Genomic DNA, 20,833 nt, shown 5'->3' with positions numbered 1-20,833 from the left:
TTAGAAGCTATACCCATATTTATAGCTTCTAACTTGGCAGCCATGTGGGTGGGTGAATTCCTTTTAGCATGACTCATGTGTTTTGGAGTCAGTGGATGTAGTCAACTTCTAGATGGCTGAAAACAACATTTGACCAAGTAAGTCTGCCCTAATAAGGGCTGTAAAAGTGTAGGAGAGTTTTATATATGAGGCAATGCTGGATAATTTCCATTTAAATTAATAAGAAATACATTTGACTTGTTCTCAATGTGTTAGATATTGCTGTTTTTCTCCAGCTTGGCACAGGGAGAGAGATGTTGTTCAAATCAGCAGGAAAAAAAACTTCAAAAAGTAAAAAGGAGCAGGGTTAGGATAGATTTCAGCTTGCGTAGTTAGCTGTAACAGCTGATACTATTCACGAAACAAGTAATTTGATGTAAGCCCCACTAAATTCGGTGTTGAGTGAAGTTACAAAAGTAATTATATGTCATGTTTGTTCTTGAACAGGTCTTGATTTTACTGCAAGTTGTGAGTGTCTGAAGGTTACTTTAAATTCCTGCCTTTGAAGTCTGGAAATAAAATATAAACAGTTTTAGGTACAAACAAAATGATGAAGAGGGTGGATATGGTTATCATTGGATGTGGAGTTCAGAAATGCAGAATTGAGCCTTTTCATGTTTTGTAGTTGCAATGTTCTCTATTTTTGGCATGAGGCTAAAAAGGATTGCTTTATTTTGTTCCACTGTGGTAAAAGTGGCAGTCTGAAGTTTGAAGTAAAAGCAGATTAAAATAGTAGGCTTGTACCTCTAAGTTTTATAGATGTTTGCAAAACAGCCTGGGAGGGAAATTAAGAGGTGGTCAGGTAAAAGTCAATCAAAAATGCAAACTCTTATCATGAAAAGGTCATTAATTTCATAGTTTCCATAAAGGATTTTTAAAAAGCTATTCTAGAAGACTGAAATCTAGTGAAATTAGCTAATTGTTACTGTAAAGTTATTGATAGCACTAAGTTTGAGTAAGGGAATGAAAAGACATTGATAAAAATGATTCAACGTGAACAGAAGAATTTAACTGTTAAAGTGGAGGGAGGAAAAGCCTCTTGAGATTTGAACTAGATAAAACCATTGGAAGAATGTAGAATGTCCAGAAGATTTGGTTTCCAAGTTTGAACCTGCCTAAAGCTATTCAAGTAATCAGAGATGGAAAAATTAGTCTGGATTATACTTGTGTATAGCTGGGACCTGTTTATATTTAGAGAATATTTGTGATGGCCAGTTGATGGCATTTCCAGTGGTGGTAACTGCTACAGTGTGCAATGTAGATAATTCATTTCTGGGCAGGCATTTAGTTGGGCTGGTGGACACAAAATTGGGAACCACGAATAATTCAGTGAGCATCACCCTTGTAAACTAAGTGCATTAATTTGAAACAATAACAAATCAGTCTGCTATGAAGTTTCCTGTGAAAACAATACAGCACAGCGAATAATGGTAGCTAAGATTAGAGCAAACAGATGCAGTTTTCTTTTGTACTCACCCATATTTATTGCCTTGGAGAATGGCTGTTTTATGGAGGCTTAAATGATGGCAGGTGTAAGTGAGAACATTTTTAGAGTAACACTAGAAGTTGAGGCAAAAGCATATTTTGGCTATTCTGAATTATGATGTGGAGTTTTCACAGTGTAGTAGGGATGCAAACAACATGCTCGAGGGTGAAAATTGTATTACAAGTGACGCTGGGTATAATTGATCTTGGTATTTATTTGTAGTCTTCATTCCTGGATTTTCATGATTTCTTTTGATTTGCCAGATAGAATAAGGAGAGTATGTGGATGTTGTTTATTTGGATTTTCAGAAAACATTTGATTAGGTGCCAAACATGAGGAAACATTATTTCTTCAGCGGTTTGAACCGGGGCATGACTGCGCAAGCATGTGGAGGTCGGCCAGTGAGAACAGTGGGAAAAGTTTAAAAGGAAGACAGATTTACAGAGCGGGTGTCGGAGTAGAGGGAGACTGAGTAGGAAGGCTTTGGCTCAATGGGGCTTCGGTGATAAAGGGTTGAGGCCGGGTAGGTTATCTGTTTAAAATAAGGACAGAGGGTATGTGTATGAGGCCGATATTCTATGCTCGGTGTCAGATGTGGGAGGTCCTAGAGACTCCCAGCCTTCTGGACAAACACATCTGCACCAGGTGCATTGAGATGCAGCTCCTTAGAGACTGCATTAGGGAACTGGGGCTGCCGCTTGATGACATTCATCTGGTCAGGGAGAGTGAGGAGGCGATAGAGAGGAGCTATAAGCAGATGGTCACCCCGGGACCACAGGAGACAGAGAAGTGGGTAACAGTCAGGAGAGGGAAGGGCAAGAATCAGGTACTACCCCAGTGGCTGTCCCCCTTAACACTAAATATTCCTGCTTGAATACTATTGGGGAGGATGGCGTACCTGGGGGAAGCAACAGTGATTGCGCCTCTGGCACAGAGTCTGGCCCTGTGGCTCAGATGGGTAGGGGAAGGAAGAGGATGGAATCCGTGATAGGGAAATTATTCTAGGGGGTCAGACAGGTGATTCTGTGGATGTAGGAAAGAAACGAGGATGGTAGTTTGCCTCCCAGGTGCCAGGGTCCGGGATGTTTCTGATCGTGTCCACGATATCTTGAAGTGGGAAGAAGAACAGCCAGAGGTTGTGGTACATATTGGTACCAATGACATTGGTAGGAAAAGGGAGGAGGTCCTGATAAAAGACTACAGGTAGTTATGAAAGAAGTTGAGAAGCAGGACCTCAAAGGTAGTAATCTCGGAATTACTGCCTGTGCCATGTGATAGTGAGTATAGAAATAGAATGAGGTGGAGGATAAATGCATGGCTGAAGGATTGGAGCAGGGGGCAGGGATTCAGATTTCTGGATCATCGGGACCTCTTATGGGGCAGGTGTGACCTATACAAAAAGGGTGGGTTGCACTTGAATCCAAGAGGGACCAATATCCTGGTGGGAAGATTTGCTAAGGCTATTGGGGAGAGTTTAAACTAAAATTGCTGGGGGGTGGGAACCGAACTGAAGTGATGGAGGAAAAGGAGGCTGGCTCACAAATAGAGGAAGTTTGGAGACAGTGCGAAAGGGAGGATAGGCAGGTGATAGAGAAGGGACATGCTCAGTCCGATAGTTTGAGGTGTGTCTAATGTGAGGAGTATCATAAATAAAGCGAATGAGCTTAGAGCATGAATCAGCACTTGGAGCTATGATGTTGTGGCCATTATAAAGACTTGGATGGTGCAGGGGCAGGAATGGCTACTTCAAGTGCCAGGCTTTAGATGTTTCCAAAAAGATAGGGAGGGAGGCAAAAGAGGTGGGGGTGTGGCACCGTTGAGCAGAGAAAGTGTCACGGCTGCAGTAAAGGAGGAAGTCAAAGACGGATTGTCTACGGAGTCTCTGTGGGTGGAAGTTAGGAACAGGAAGTGGTCTGTAACTCTACTGGGTGTTTTTTATACACCACCCAACAGTAACGGACATCGAGGAGCAGACAGGGAGACAGATTCTGGAAAGGAGTAATAATAACAAAGTTGTTGTGGTGGGAGATTTTAATTTCCCAAATATTGATTGGCATCTCCCTAGAGTGAGAGGTTTAGATGGGGTAGAGTTTGTTAGGTGTATTCGGGAAGGTTGCTTGACACAATATGTAGATAAACCTGCAAGAAGAGAGGCTGTACTTGATCTCGTATTAGGAAATTAACCTGGTCAGGTGTCAGGTCTCTCAGTGGGAGAGCATTTTTAGCATAGCATTGGAAAGAGATAGGAACAGACATGTTAGGGAAATGTTTAATTGGAGTAAGGGGAACTATGAGGCTATCAGGCAGAAACTTGGAAGCATAAATTGGAAACAGATGTTCTCAGGGAAATGTATGGAAGAAATGTGGCAAATGTTCAGGGGATATTTGCATGAGGTTCTGAGTAGGTATGTTCCAATGAGACATGGAAAGGACGGTAGGGTACAGGATCCGTGGTGCACAAAGGCTGTTATAAATCTAGTCAGGAAGAAAAGAAGAGCTTACAAAAGGTTCAAAATACCGGGTAATGATATGAATCTAGAAGATTATAAGGCTAGCAGGAAGGCACTTAAGAATGAAATTAGGAGAGCCAGAAGGGGCCATGAGAAGGCCTTGGCAGACAGGATTAAGGAAAACCCCAATGCATTCTACAAGTATGTGAAGAGCAAGAGGATAAGACATAAGAGAATAGGACCAATCAAGTGTGACAGTGGAAAAGTGTGTATAGAACCGGAGTAGATAGCAGAAGTACTTAATGAATACTTTGCTTCAGTATTCACTACGGAAAAGGATCTTGGCGAATGTAGGGATGGCTTGCAGTGGACTGAAAAGCTTGAGAATTAAGAAAGAGGATGTGCTGGAGCTTTTGGAAAGCATAAAGATAAGTCAATGGGACCGGACCCCAGGCTACTGTGGGAAGTGAAGGATGAGATTGCTGAGCCTCTGGCAATAATCTTTGCTTCATCAATAAGGACGGAAGAGGTTCGAGATGATTGGGGGGGGGGGGGGGTTGCGGGTGTTGCTCCCTTATTCAAGAAAGGGAATAGGGCTAGCTCAGGAAATTATAGGCCAGTGAGCCTTACTTCAGTGGTTGGTAAGTTGATGGAGAAGATCCTGAGAGGCAGGATTGATGAACATTTGGAAAAGCATAATATGATTAGGAATAGTCAGCAATGCTTTGACAAAGGCAGGTCGTGCCTTACAAGCTTGATAGAATTTTTTGAGGATGTGACTAAACACATTGATGAAGGTAGAGCCATAATGTAGTATATATGGATTTTAGCAAGGCATTTGATAAGGTACTCCATGCAAGGCTTATTGAGAAAGTAAGGAGGCATGGAATCCAAGGGGACATTGCTATGTGGATCCAAAGGACCCTGTTCAGACCCCACTTGGAGTACTGTGCTTAGTTCTGGTTGTCTCACTACAGGAAGGATGTAGAAGCCATAGAAAGGGTGCAGAGGAGATTTTACAAGGACGCTGCCTGGATTGGGGAGCATGCCTTGTGAGAATAAGTTGAGTGAACTCGACCTTTTTTCCTTGGAGCGACAGAGGATGAGAGGTGACTTGGTAGAGGTGTACAAGATAATGAGAAGCATTGATCGTGCGGATAGTCAGAGGATTCTCCCCAGGGCTGAAATGGGTAGCATGAGAGGGCATAATTTTAAGGTGCTTGGAAGTAGGTACAGAGGAGATGCCAGGGGTAAGTTTTTTACGCAGAGAGTGGTGAGTGCGTGGACCGGACCACCGGCGGCAGTGGTGGAGGCGGAAATGATAGGGTCTTTTAAGAGACTCCTAGATGGCTACATGGAGCTTAGAAAAATAGATGGCTATGGGTAAAGCCTAGGTAGTTCTAAGGTAGGGACATGTTCAGCACAGCTTTGTGGGCTGAAGGGTCTGTATTGTGCTGTATGTTTTTTATATTTCTATGTTTCTGTGAGGCTACTTAACAAGATAAGTGCCCATGGTATTACAGGAAAGATACTAGCATGGATAAAAGATTGACTGACTGGCAGGAGGCAGACTGGGAATAGAGGTGGCCTTGTTTGGTTGACTAGTAGTGTTTAGTAAGGTCAGTATGGGACCACTTTTTTCAAGTTAAATGTCCATGATTTGGATGAATGATTGCTGGCTTTGTAGCTGAGATGTGGCCAATACAAAGATGCGCGAAGGGCCAGGTAGTGTTGAGGAAGTAGGGTGTTAGCAAAAGGACTTGGGAGAATGGGCAAGTAGGTGGCGGATGGAATATAGTTAGGGAAGTGCTTGGTCTTGCACTTTGGTAAAAAGAATAAGCATGGAGTATTTTCTAAACGGGGAGAAAATTCAAAAATCTGTGGTGCAAAGGGACTTGGGAGTCTTCCTGAAGGACTTCCAAAAGATTAACTTGCAGGATGAGTTGGTGGTAAGGAAGGAAATGCAATATTGACATTCATTTCATGAGACTAGAATGCAAAAGCAAAGATGTCTCTCTGAGACTTTATAAGGAATTGGTCAGACCACAATTGGAGTATTGTGAACAGTTATAGTCCCCTTATCTAAGAAAAGATATGTTGGCATTGAGAAGGTCCAGTAGAGGTTCAAGAGAATGATCCCAGGAATGAAAGGATTAATGTATGAGGAGTGTTTGATGGCACTGGGCCTGTACTCACTGGAATTTAGAAGAATGGCAGGGGGGAGGGGGGAAGGATCTCATTGAAACTTATCGAATATTGAAAGACCTAGACAAAGTGGATGTGGAGAGGATGGATCATACAGTGGAGGAGTCTGGATCCAGAGGGCATAGCCTTAGAATAGAGGAATATCCATTTAGAACAGAGATGAGGAGGAATTTCTTTAGCCAGAGTGTTGTGAATCTGTGGAATGTATTGCCACAGGCAAAGCCATTGGTGTATTTAAGGCGAAGGCTGATAGGTTCTTGATTAATCAGGGCATCAAAAGTTATGGGGAGAAGATTGGAGAATGGGACTGTGAGAGATAATAAATCAGCCATGATGAATTGGCAGAGGAGATAAGTTGGGTCGATCTGCCTAGTTCTGCTCCTATGTCTGTCTTATTGTCTTACTGCAATAAAAGGAAAATAAAAACATGCATATAATGGAAGGTTACTAAAATGCTTTCTTTCTTACAATTCTTCATTTGTTGGCTCTGTATTTCAGATTTTTCCGTAAAAGGAAGCCCATTGACCGAACATGTCAAAGCTGGCTTACAGAGTAAAGGAATTCTGCTCTTTATTTCTCTGTAACCTATCCTTTCTTTCATGTGCATTAATTTCTCCCAAGTTTTCCTGCAACAAACACTAGAGCTATTTTTTTTAATAGCCATTGAATCGACCAACCATCCCATTTTGGTATGTGGGTAGGGACTGGAGCCCATGGAGTCACAGGAGAACATGCAAGTATTACCTGTGATTGCTATTTGCCAGGAGGACAGAGCACTGATAGTTCCACTTAAGTTGACACAAACTGCTTTTTTAATTTTCTGAACCAATTGAAGGGAGGATAAGTTTTAAACTAGGAGTATGATATTGGCAGTGAGAAGCCTAGGTGAACGATACAGCAACATGTTGAAATGTGGCTGAGGAACTTAAATTTAATTGATGAATCCATCAAATCTGAAAGCAAAACAAGTGGTGCCAGTAACATAGTCATGAAATGAACTATTGTAAAAAATCATCTGAATGATGATGTTCTTTTGAAAAGAAAATTTAGCATTTTTTTATATTTCTTGTCCACGCATGATTGAAGTTTTTTACCTCTGCTTTCTGAAATAGCTTTATGTCTACTCAGCTTTCCATTGAGAAAGCAAACTCCAGAAAGAATCAGTGATAGAAAGAAGCAGCTTACCAAACTTTCTCAAGAGTAAAATAGGTTGACAGTAAATTCTGACCTTGCCTTTGAAGTTCAAACCCATTAATAATTTAAAAAAACAATCGTGTTCCAGCATTGGGTTTGTTGATTTATTCTTCTGACTAGCTTTATTTTGTTTTACAAATTGCTTTCATAAAGGTTACATTGGTATTTGTCTTTGACAGAGGTACTGCAGTCTTATCTTAGACAATAGGGAAATAATTTGACGTAATAGATCTACAAACAAAATAGATGGTTTCACACAATGTAATTACATTGCTTATACCGTGTAATGCAATCTGTGCATGTTTATGAAGTTCACGCAAGAGAGGAACAAGCATGCAGTTATTTCAAATTAACTAACTGTGGAGCAGAAAATGATTGTTGTGAAAAGCATGTTAGTTTGAACCTACTCACACAAATGTTGAATGTTATATTACTATTTACCAATTATCAAAAATGGTATTTGTTGCCTTAATTTCTTTAGTATCCAAACATCAATAAAGGTCGATCTTGAGCATATTCCGGTGACTGGCCCTCTATCAACAACTTCATTAGAGTGTTCCAAGATTTCACTATTACCTAGATGAAAAAAAACTATTCTATCATGAATGGCTGACTACTTATTTTGGGACTCTGCTGTTGGTTTAATATACCCAAGGGGAATATCATTCCTGTTAAGCCCTGTAGTAATTTTGCAAATTTCCATGAGATCCTTTTTCATTCTTTGAAACTTTGTTCAGTCTGTTTAATCATTCCACATAGGACAAACCCATCTCAAGATTAATTTGTTAAACCATTATTGTATTTCCCCAATGCCAAGTACAAGTCTGCTTTGAAGAAAGATTGCAGACGCTGGAACTAAGTTTCCAGCATTTACGATCTCTTTTGTCTTCAGTCTTGCTTTGGTAAGGTAGGGTGTCCAGAATTGTGCACAATATTCCTTGTATGATTTCAGTAAGATGTATTTACTCTTGTACTGAAATTCTCTTGAAATAAAGGCCAATGTACATCCCTTTCTAAATGCTTATGTGCTTGGATTTTAACTTTGAATTGTTCCTGAACAAGGGAACCCTCTGAATACCAATCTTTTTCAGTCTCACCATTTAAAATAAAAATACCATTTATTTTTCTCCACTAAAATGGGGTTCCTTATGGTTTTCTGCATTATATTCCATCCACTTTGCTCTTCCATCAACAATACAGAACTTCTGTGTTTTCCTCAAAAGTTACACTGCCATCTAACTTTGTATGATCAGTCAACTTTGATGTAATACGTCAGAGTCATATATATGCACATGGGCCACTTTATTAGGTATAGGAGGTACTTAGTAAAGTGGCCAATGAGTGTATTTCTGTATGTTTGTGGTCTTCTGCTGCTGTAGCCCATCCACTTCAAGGTTTAGCGTGTTGTACATTAGAGATGCTCTTCTGCATACCACTGTTGTAATGCGTGGCTATTGGAGTTATTGTGGCCTTCCTGTCAGATTGAATCAATCTGGCCTCTCTCATTTACAACACATTTTTGCCCACAGAACTGCCATTCACCTGGTGCTTTATGTTTATCACACCATTCTCTATAAATTCTAGAGACTGTCATGCATGAAAATTCCAGGAGATCAGCAGTGTCTGAGGTACTCAAACTACAATGTCTGGCGCCAACAATTATTCCATGGTAAAAATCCCTTAGATCACATTTCTTTCCCTTTCTAATGTTTGATCTGAATGACTGAACCTCTTGACAATGTCCGCATGTTTTTATGCAATGAGATACTGTCATATGATTGACTGGTTAGATATTTGCATTAACGAGCTGCTGTACCTAAAGAAATTGGCCACTGGATGTATAATAGTGTGGTCCCAGCTGATTGCACAATCTCTGTGGCACCTCATAAGTTACAGCTTCCCACTTGAGTCTAATTTATTCCCACTCTTGTTTCTCTCCATTATCCAATCCTTGTACCACAACAGTATATTGCCTCCAATCTTGTACTCTCATTTTATAATAATCTCTTATCATTCTATACTTAGATGTTGTTGTCCAGATGTTGCTGCTTGCAGGCATAGTCTGCCTAATTAACTGAGAAGTTGCAAATGGAAGTAACAATGTGTCATCATCATATTTTAAATTTCTGATCTTGTGGAGAAGGATGGATCATTGATAAAGCTGTTGAATTAGGTTTGTGCCCTGAAGAATTCCTCCAGTAATGTTTTGGGCTGGAGTTCGCCTTCAGTAATCAGAACCATTTTCCTTCATGCTGAATATTAGCACATCATTGGGCAGAGTTTCCCTTTGATTCCTAATTACCTCAATTTTACTTGGGCACCTCGCACTGTCTCACTCTATCAAGTGTAATCTGGTGTTAAGGTCTGCTATTCATGAAGAGTTATAGAATTATAATAAGACATTAAGACATAAGAGCAGAATCAGGCCATTTGGCCCATCGAGCCTGCTCCACCATTCCATCTTGGCTGATTTATTATTCCTTTCAACCCCATTCTTCTGCCTTCTCCCCATAACCTTTGATGCCCTGATAAGCAAGAAAAATCAACTTCTGCCTTAAATATACATAATGACTTGGCCTGCACAGCCATCTGCGGCAATGAATTCCACAGATTCACTACCCTCTAGTTAAAGAAATTCCTCCTTGTTTCTGTTTTAAATTGACTGCCTCGATTCTGAGGTTGTGCCTTCTGGTTCTAGACTTACCTATTAGAGGAAACATCTTCTCCACATTAACTTTAACTCTATCTAGGCCATTTAGTATTCAAGAAGTTTCAATTAGATCCCTCTCATTTTTCTAAATGCCAGTGATTACAGGCCCAGAGCCATCAAGTGCTCCTCTTGTGTTAATCCTTTCATTTCTAGGATTATGCTCGTGAACCTCCTCTTGACCCTCTCCAATGCCAGGACATCTTTTCTTGTACAAGGGGCTCAACACTGCTCACAATACTCTAAGTGTGGTCTGACCAATTTCTTAGTAGCCTAAGTATGCATCCTTGCTTTTATATTTTAGTCTTCTTGAAATGAATGCTAATATTACTTTTGCCTTTCTTATCGCCGATTCAACCTACCAGTTAACCTTTAGGCAACTCTATACAAGGACTTCCAAGTCCCCGTACACTACTGATTTTTAAATTTTTCTCCCCGTTTAGGATATAGTCTGTGCCTTTATTCCTTCTACCAAAGTGTGCGACCATACACTTCCTTACACTATATCTGCCACTTCTTTGCTCATTCTCTCAATCTATGTAAGTCCTTCTGTAGACATCCTGCTTCCTCAACACTACCTGTCCCTCCACATCAAACTTGGCCACAAACCCATTACTTAGGCCATCCAAATCATTGACATATAATGTGAAAAGAAGTGGTCCCAACAGTTTCCCCTGCAGAACATCAATGGTCACTGGCAGCCAACCAGAAAGGCCCACTTTATTCCCACTCTTGCCTGTCAGCCAATCTAGAATCAGCTATTCTAGAATCATTCCTGTAATACTGTGGGCTCTCATCTTGTTAGCACCATCATTTGTGGTGCCTTATCAAAGGATTTCTGAAAATCCATGTATACAACATCTGCTGACTCTTCTTTGCTATGCTTGTTATTCTCTCAAATAATTACAAAGGATTTTTCAGGCAAAATTTCCCCTTAAGGAAACCATGCTAACTTTGAACTATTTTATCAGGTGCTCCCAAGTAGCCCAAAACCTTGTCCTCAATGATGGACACCAACATATTCCCAATTACTGAAGTCAGGCTGTAATTTCCTTTCTTCTGCCTCCCCCCCCCCCACCCCCACACTTGAATTTCTGGCATACTGGCAGTGTCTGCCACAGAGAAGACTGATGCAAAATACTTACTAAATTCCTTCGCCATTTCTTTGTCCCCCTTCACTATTTCTAGAGCACTGTTTTCCAGTGGTCCGATATTCACTCTTGTCTCGTTTTTACTCTTTATATATCTGAAAAACCTTTTGCTTTCCTCTTTTATATTATTGGCTAGCTTAGCTTTAACTTTTTTCTCTCTCCTTATGGTTTTTTAAAAATATATTTTTTTAACTTTTGAATCCTCTAACTTACCACCAATTTATGCCCTCTCTTTTCCTTTTATGCTGTCTTTAACTTCCCTTGTCAGCTACAGTTGTTATCCTTCCTTCAGAATGCTTATTAATCTTTCCTGTGCTTTCCAAAATGTTCCCAGAAACTCCAGCCATTGCTGTTCTGCCATCATCCCTGCTAGTGTCCTCTAATCAATTGGCCAACATCTTTCTCATACCTCTGTAATTATCTTTACTCCATTGTAATACTGATACATCCAACTTTAGCTTCTCTCTCTCAAACCTCAGGGTGAATTCTACTGTAATCATGATCTCTGCTTTCTCAGGGTTCCTTTACCTTAAGCTTCCTAATCATATCTGGTTCATTGCAACATCCAATGCAGAAATGCTGTTCCCTGGTGGGCTTGACTACTTGCTGCTCTAAATGGCTTCTCATAGGCATTCACTCTCTGGGGATCTAGCATTAACATGATTTTCCCAATCTACCTGCATATTGAAATCTCCTTTGACTGTCGTAACATTGCCCTTTTTACATGCCTTTTCTTTCTCATGTTGTAAATTGTATCCCACATCCTGACTGTTGTTTGGAGGCCAGAATATAACTCCCATCAGGGCCTTTTTACCCTTGCAATTTCTTAACTCTCTTCGCAAAGTATCTACATTTTCTGATCATAATTCTAAGGATCCTCATTCTAAGGATTTAATCAACAGAGCCACCCCACCTTGTCTGCCTACTTCAAAGTACATTTATTATCAAAGTATGCATACTATATACAACCTTGATATTCATCTCCTAACTGGCAGCTACAAAACAAGAAAACACAATTGAACCCATTACAAAGCCTATGTACAGGAGAAAAACCACATCCGGCAAACAATAAAAGTAAGCAAATAACTTTCATAACTGAAATTCACGAAAATGAGTCCACAGCCACAAAGCCAATCTGAGCCAGTCCAGGAGCTCGTTAGTTGCTCACTCTATAATTAAAGGTGCTATACAAAATGCAAATTATTACCTATATTAATCTCTGCTTTTTACTTCTGGAAAGGTAAAATAATCATTATAATTAAAAAAAATATTTCAATCAGATGTGCAGTTGTTAGTCTTAGCAATTAAATAAATCTGTATTTTGTAATGAGATACCGAGCATCATGACATCTCGCAATTACTGCATGTGTGCGGAAGAGTATTAACAATGCAGTTCCACAACTGATGTCTATTTATTTTGTGTGAGTAATGTTATAAACAATTTTGATGATAGCTCATTGAAAATACCTTGACAGAGTTTTTGTTTGTTTATGCAGTCTAGTTCATTGTTGAATAAAATAAAAGTAATTAGGGATTTTTAAGTTGTTGATTCTCTCACGTTCCTTTGATCTATCATTGGCATTTTGGTTTGAATTACATAGTATTCCTGGCTGGAAAGTGAAGTTCGAGTTTCTTTTCCCTAGGATGACTTTTCCATTGTGTTCATTGGGGTTAAAGCTCTGAATTTCTAATTTAATGATTAACTTTGTGTAAAGATTTTCTTTTCCTTGGTGCAACAGTGACTGTGCCAGGTAGTATTTGCCACACATGCAAGTAGCATGTTTAGAAATTATTTGTGTAGGGAATCTTAGGAAAGGCTCACTGTTTTAATTAAAGGAAACTGAAAGATTTATTTTCACTTGAAGGATGGAGTGAGATTTAAAAAAGATAGCTGTACCCATTTCTTGTACTCAGATGTTGTTGGAATGTTGTTGAGATGAACTCAAACCAAAAACTGAAATCCTTTTTTTGATGTATGTGAGATTACAGATGCTGAAATCTGGCAAATCAATTTACTGTACTGGAAACACAGTGGGTCAAGCAGCATCTGTGAGGGGAAATGAATTGTTAGCATTTTAGCAAACTGTGCATCAGCTCTGTTTTGACCTGAACTATCAACAGTTTCTTTCTTCCTAGAAATGCTGCATGATCTGCTGAATTTTTTCAGTAGAGCTTTTGAAATCTTTTAAAATTTTGGCGTAAGTAATGCTAAGTGAAACAAAGTACAGAGATGGTGCTTGTTTGGGAATTTGGATGAATAATTAACACAAATGACTTGATTATAATTCTGAGTGTACAACAGATTGCTCAAAAGACTAGCTTCAAAGGAAAGATTGGGAAGGTGTTTAAATTTTTTTAACCTAGAAAGCAGAATTCACTGTATTAAATTGAGCATTTATTTTTATATTTTAGAGATTTCCATTCCATTATAGCTCATGCAAACTCACTGAGCTTTAAACTTCTAATTCAGCTATAGTAGATGAAGTTTCAGATTCATCATGTATCTTGCTGGCTCACTCAGTTCCGATGCTACAGTCTTGCTAAGCTTGTGATTACTATAAAGTCAAGCATTATCTGAAGGTGATTAGTTACATTTAACCTAGTAGTAATTGTGTATCTCTTCATGTTGCCCTTTCAAGTATCAGACCATATACGCAGAGTCCAACCTATAATAAAATATTACTATCGCAGCAATGTTTCTTCAAATGTGCATAATGCCACATTAAATTTATTAGGGTACTCTCCATTTATGAATTACAGTGTAATTGCTGATGTACAGCTGATGTTGTAATATTGTAAATGTTATTTCTTATGCTTTTTAATAATCTTTCCAGAACCATGTGAAAGTATGGCTCACTTAGAGAGGTCAGAGAGAGGAAATAGGAACCAAGGATTCTGGCGAAAGAGATATCCACGCTGGAGAGGACAGGATCACCAGGGGAACAGTGAATTGCAAAGGTATGTTTTTATGATTTTGGTAAAAAAATATTTGGAAGACCAAAAGCCCGATATCCTTCTAAAGAATTTTTCTCTTCAGTTCTATTTGTCTCAGTTTTAGCTGAAGCAAAGAATTGTCATATGAAAGAATATCATCGGAGATGAAAATTACTCTATGCACTTACTTTATTTTCTTGCCTTTCTTTGAGATGGCATTTACGGATTTCTGAATCCAAGTTTGACATATTTGTTGTATCATCAGAAGTAAAGATGAATAAAATACAGGCAATATGTTATCAGATTTAGTAAATTCAGATATCTTACCTGTTCTTGCTTTTAAAAGCTGGGGTTGAGTTTATTGTATGAAGTTAAGAGAATCAATGTCATCATATTCTCAGTGATAGGAAATGTGTTTTAAAATAATTCAATAAATACAAAGAAGTCCTAAACTTGGCAAGGTAAATAAATGCTTCCAGAGATTGAAGACAATATTGGAAATTTATGTATTTGGAACAATGACAGTGGAATATTGTCAACAACACTTTCTGTCTACTGGTATATTTATTGTTTTTCACCATTTTTCTGAATCATAGGTGGAGGGAGTGTAAAAATGAACAAGAAACTCGATTGCCTTTTGACTGTTTTTCTCTAATGTGTTCTGACATCCAAACAACAACTCCCAATAGTATGAGATGTTGGTAGCTGATGTCATACCTTTACCAAATCATTTCAGCTTTTCAGCCCGCAATGTCTGTGCCTTCCTTGAGGCTATGCTAACTAGTCCCATCTACGTACATCTGTTTGAATCCCTCTATTCCCTGCCTGTTTCTGTATCTGTCTAAATACCTCCTAAAAGTGTTGTTATCTCTGTTTCTTTCATGCCCTGGCAGTGCCTACCAGTTACCAGACCCTCTCTGTGCTTTAAGAAAATTATTGCCTTGTTAATCTCATTTAAACTCTCACCTTTAGTATGTGACATTTCCACCCTGGGAAAATGACTCTGACCGTGTAGTCTATCTATGCCTCTCATAATTGTATATACTTCTATCAGGTTGTCTCTCAGCCTTTGATACTCCAGAGAGAAAAGTGAAGTTTTTCAAACCTCTCATAGCATCTGAATCCAAGGAATATTCTGGTGAACCTTTACTACACCCTATTCAAAACCTTCACATTTTTCTTGAAGTATAGTCAGCAGAATTATACACAGTGCTCAAAATCTAGCCTAACTAAAGCTTTATGCAACTATAACATGATTTCTTGATTTTTATACTCAATGTTCCAGCTGATGAAGGTGAGGTATGTGTATAATATTACCAGGATTGGAATCTTTGTTTCAAGAATTTATCTAAATTTTGTTTTGTTTCTAATGACTCAATCATCCTTCCAGAGTAAAGAAATCCTTCTACTAGTTAGTATGAACAGATATGTCAGTAGAAGGCGATAGTACCCAGTCTTTTGAATTCATTCATGATTTTAAAGATCCATCAAACCTTTCAGTTTTCTTTGTACCTGTGGGAATCATTGCACTATTTCAGGAAATAGTTCACATCCTTTTAACTTGGGCAAAGCTCTTTTCTGTGCCCAGCGATGTGAATTATGCACCCTGGGTGGATGTCCTATCTAGAGAGACTAATATGCAATTATTAGTCAGACCAAGTGTGCAGCATTCCAATTCCTATTTGAAATTTTCTACGATAATGTTCTCTTCAGCAGCCAAATGTTATATTCGGCTAATTGCAGATGGGCAGTAGAAACACTATGCCAGTGAAGTGGCATCCCAAAAAAGGCATGAGAACTGCTGTGCATCATCAATTTCTGTCCTCTCTCTCTCTCCATAGATTTCATTAGTTACACAGGTGCTGAATCTTGTAAAACCGCTGTATAATTATACTTTTAAAGATGTTGTCCTTGTTCAGTATATTGTCAAACTTGTTAGTAAATCACCCCATTAACTTTTCTAAAAACATGTTGCAGTGAACACTCAGAGGCTTAGATAATATTGTGGATAGAAAAACAAAGTTAACATTTCATTTGAACTGGGAGGGTATAAATCAGGTTATTATCAAGTTGCTGGAAGGATGAGGTAGGATTGACATTCTTGATAGGCTGAATATAGAATAGACATTTTATAGATTTTGCTAATATGCTAGTTCAACAATGTTGAAAGAAATTCACTTTGAGATTTTCACTATTAGCTATCTTAATGCTTTATTTCATTTCTTCTTGAAATTGCATTGTCTTGCTAAAGACTGGAGCTACAGTTCTTGGAGAGAACAATCTTGGGAGAAAACAGTGCATAGGCTTCATAGACTGAATAGCTCATTTCTGCATCTAATCATTCTTTAAATTGGTAAAAGCTTCTTTCTCAGAATTAACTGCTCAAAACAGAAAACAACACATAGCACTTAAACTAGCAAACTACTTCGAGGAATTCAGCGAGTCAGCAAAGGAATAGTCAGTATTTCAGATCAAGACCCAGCATCAGAATCTTTTCTACTTACTTTATGTGCTCATCATATTGGAAAGCTTGATCTTGGATTTCAGTTGTTTCATGCACCATGTGACGCAGTAACAAAACGTTTAAAAAAGCTGTAAGTTCATTTACTCTTCTGCAAGAAAACTGAACCAATAAGCATTCTTATTCATGAAGGTTTTCTCTTGCAGCTTAATTGGAAATCTTAACATTTGCATACATTATCTTCTAGTATTCTAATTTGGCACAACACCAAAACCTAGTAGCTCTAATTATGATATAGATGTGTGTAAATAAGAAATGTGAAATATAAATATGAAAAGTAATCTCAGGGTTATGTATAGTTACATATATGTACTTTGATAATAAATTTACTTTAAACTTTGATATACAGTATTTTGTATAAAGATCGGCACAATTTAAATCTGGGTACTTCAATATAGACAGTAGAAAAATAACATCCTATTGTTACTTCTGAAAAATTTACTTTTATTTAATTAAGCACTTTGGATGTTGTAGATGAAATGTAAGGTTTTTGTAGATTGTGTCCAAGAATCCTTCCACCATGTGGTTTAGAATGAAAGTTCTAACACTGATGCCACAGAGCTCCAAGAAAGTCTGTTTATTTTCTGGCTTAGCATTAACATTGCTATAAGAGATCAACATAAAAAATATTCTGCCTAATGTACATTTGTGACATACCAATATAATTTTTTTCTCGATATCTGGTAATTTTCTTGAAGTTAAAGAGAACAGATGTTTTAATGTGAGTTCTCCCTGGAGCCTGAAGTATATAGAAAAATTGCTGGTAATAAGTTTTACACCTCATCACTTATCTGTGTGTTCTATAAGAAACATTTGAGCAGCAAGTAACTATACACTATGAAAACCCGTGATAATTTCAAACACCTCTATTAAATCTTCCTTTAACATTCTGTTCTCTAGGTTGTACAACCCAAGCTTCTTTTAATTCTTCAAATAAGTAAATTTGGTTATGCATGATATCATTTTAATACATTTTATCTGCTCCTTCTCGATCCGTGCTGAAATGTGATGCCCAAAATTGGATATGGTGCTCCTGACATGCACTTCAAGGTTTTAGATTTGCTGTCTATAATATAGTCTGTGTTTGCTCAGTTAGTTCATGATTTGCTAAATCATGTAAGATGGCTCATTTATTTCATACAGATTGTTGGATTACAGTTTTTCAATTTGGAAAGGTAGTATCACAAATGAACTGAAATCTCAGCATGTCCATGTTCTAATGATCTGTACTAGTTGTTACTTCATGAACTAAATAACGGCATATCAGTGCACTAAGCTTGTCAATATATTTATGTGCTGATGCTTTGTAAATGAATGCATTTTGAAGTGCAGTGGATTCAGTTGGGATGCATCAGAACATGTACGTTTGGCTGAATTAAGTGGCTGCCCCAATTATCCGAAGTTTCATGGAAATAGCTATAAAGGTATACAAAAAACAACCTACTATTTACCTGAGTAACAGATTTTGTATTTAAATAAAATACAGAACGAATTATAACACTACCAATATTACTACAGTAGTATAGAACTCTGTATTAGCTTGTAATGGTTACTGACAGAGCAATTCATCAAGTGTATGCTGGGTGTCCTTTTCATTGATAGTAAATGAACAAAATCAGTGCAGACGTTTAGTACAGATAATGGACTGCCTTCATTGCCTTCCTGTATGAAGTAAAATCTTAACTTTCTTGGCATCCTGTGCAGTCATTAGCTCAAGTTCATTTGTATCATCCTCATTACTTGTCTTCTTATTCCCTACCTTGGTGTTTTGATACAGTACTTTCAATGATTGTAGCCTCCCAAATCTTCATTTTCATTGTAGCATTAAAGGTAATGGTCAATACCTTCAAACTCGGTGTAGTTCCTAACTTGTTGAGGTAGTGAAATTGTTTCATTTTCACTCCTGGCCATTTTCAACAACTCCAAACTGAATGCTTGAAATCACAGTGTGAATTATCTTGATGCTTCTTTCTCACCAAGTACCACTGACAAACTGTACTACCTGTAAAAAGATTAACCCGTGCACTCACTTCCTTAGCTGTTAAAGATGTCAGTAGATTTTCTCCAGTTGCTTCAATAATGTACTTTTCTGCAGTACAAAGTTTTTAATTTTTTTTAAATTCCCATATCGGCTGCATCAAGGATTTTGTATATTAGCAAGCAGAAATTCAATCTGGATGTTCCTTAAAAATGTTATATTTAGGATGTGTTGCACAATTGTCAACAAGCAGACAAATTTTGCTTGTTTTCCACTGTAGGTCCATACTCATCAGCCATTCCTTTAAAATGTTAGGAATTATCCACGCATTCTTATTAGCATAATACTCAATTGGTAAACTATCCATTCTTAACTCCTTAAAGCATCAAGGTTTAATGCTTTTCCCAATGAGCAACAATTTCTGTTTATCAATTCCTGACTTAATTGTATAACACAACACACTTATGTAATCCATTGCTTTCTTTGAACCTGATAGTTTGCATGTTGGTAGGAAAGGCAACCGTACAGTGTGGTGTGATTTTTTTTTTCAAAATAAGGCTTGTTTTATCAGCATTGTAAATATCAGCTGCACAAAATTTTTGATGCAAGTTGGGTAGTTTTGTAGATTTCCATACTTCTGCACATGTAGCATCAGCACTACCTTTCTCACCATGTGCTTTCTTGAATTTAATGTGGTGCCTACATTTCCATCGAGACAACCAACCATCTGATGCTTTAAAATTTTAGTGACCCAGCTTCTTATCTCACTCCCCTGACTTGTTCTTTAATATTGGTCCACTAGCATGCACACCAATGAAAAACATTGATTGAGGGGCCTTTTCAGCATCTGGATCCTTGCCTTCTCTATTATATTTTTGTGATGTTTCCTGTTGTCCCTCGCGTAATGCCCATTCTTCTCACAGTTGACCTTGCTAATGTATCAAGCGTGCAATTGTAGATTTTGGCTCTCCAATTATCTCTGCCAGCTGACAATAAGCGGTGTTAGCCGTTGGGTTTTTAATTTGGCAAGTAGGGTAGTTTTCTCAGCTCTTGTCAAATCTTTTCGTGCCATCTTGGCAAAGGTCTCAAATATTTTTTTAAAAGCCAGATGAAAAAAATGATCAAAAATCACTGTTTTTTGAATTGCCAGCCCAAGTGGATAACATAACACAAGTACATGCAACTGACTTAACTGTTCACTCTAAGCACAGTGCAGTATCTAATGGCCACACAGGTGCACAGGACTGTCTCCTGCCCCAATTAAGTGGCAGAGTCCTGTTATGAAGGATAAACAACTCTGATGGGCAGAAGGATCTGTACATGCTCAGACAGCGAGTGCTGGATAGAGAACTTCCACTGAGGAATTTTAATGAACAGAATGGTACCAAGTAAACAGCCCTCTCTGGAGCCATAAGTCTTTCAGGAGTCATAATATGGTGGGTCAACAAGTCTCTCTCCCCCGGTGTTATCTCTCCCTTATCTGAAGCAGATGTTCCAGTCCCAGTATGTTTTCCCTTTGTCTCTCTTTCTCTCTCATTAGCAGCGTGGTAACAGTAACAGTTTGTGATTCTCCCGGGGGGGGGGGGAATATGGGCCACTCTGTACCCATTCTGGGTTTTCCCAATCTGTGGTTGGTTGAATCTGTGCATGAGGAACCCACGGAAAAGGAGGGCTGACTGCTGAATGCATGTAGTACCCAAAAACTGGATATAGTTCTTGCATCTGATGCACAATATGTCAATCAATAATAAAGAACACTTTAAAAACTCTACAGTTAGAATATAAGGGTCATATATGAGGTTTCTATTAAATTGCTGTTGCATTGATATAGAAATATGACCTTTAAATTTAATGTTGGTCACAGTCCTGGTCTTGTCCAAAAGCACATTTCCATACTATTGCCAAGTGTTCCTTTCAAGGTCTGGTGATTTTTAAAAAATTTCCAAATCACCTTAATAGAGATTTTGAATCATTCTCACTGTCAAGACAACTACTACTGCAAATTGTGAAGTCCAGCTTTAGTACATAAACAGCCTTTGAGCAGTGAACAAAGGAAATGCTTCCACAAATACAGAATGGTGGAAATACAGAATGCTTTTCCAATGACTGATGGCGTTTCACCTCTTTCTGATCACTTTATTATTTCCACTGTAGCAATGTACTACATA

General features: G+C 38.3%; 1 protein-coding gene across 4 annotated transcripts in view; it reads left to right on the top strand.

Moving 5' to 3' along the window:
• LOC132378990 (serine-rich coiled-coil domain-containing protein 2-like) overlaps nt 1-20,833 on the top strand; it is a 646,565-nt gene that overhangs the window by 270,081 nt on the left and 355,651 nt on the right. For all 4 annotated transcript variants that reach the window (XM_059946413.1, XM_059946415.1, XM_059946414.1 and 1 more), the window contains one exon: nt 14,067-14,190. In XM_059946413.1, coding sequence (XP_059802396.1) covers nt 14,067-14,190 — 124 coding nt within the window. The remainder of the gene's footprint in view (nt 1-14,066; nt 14,191-20,833) is intronic.

This window comes from Hypanus sabinus, chromosome 21 (genome assembly GCF_030144855.1).
Source record: "Hypanus sabinus isolate sHypSab1 chromosome 21, sHypSab1.hap1, whole genome shotgun sequence".
Lineage (NCBI taxonomy): Eukaryota > Metazoa > Chordata > Chondrichthyes > Myliobatiformes > Dasyatidae > Hypanus > Hypanus sabinus.
The sequence above is the reverse complement of the archived record's forward strand: the minus strand, read 5'-3'. Positions and strand labels throughout refer to the sequence as shown.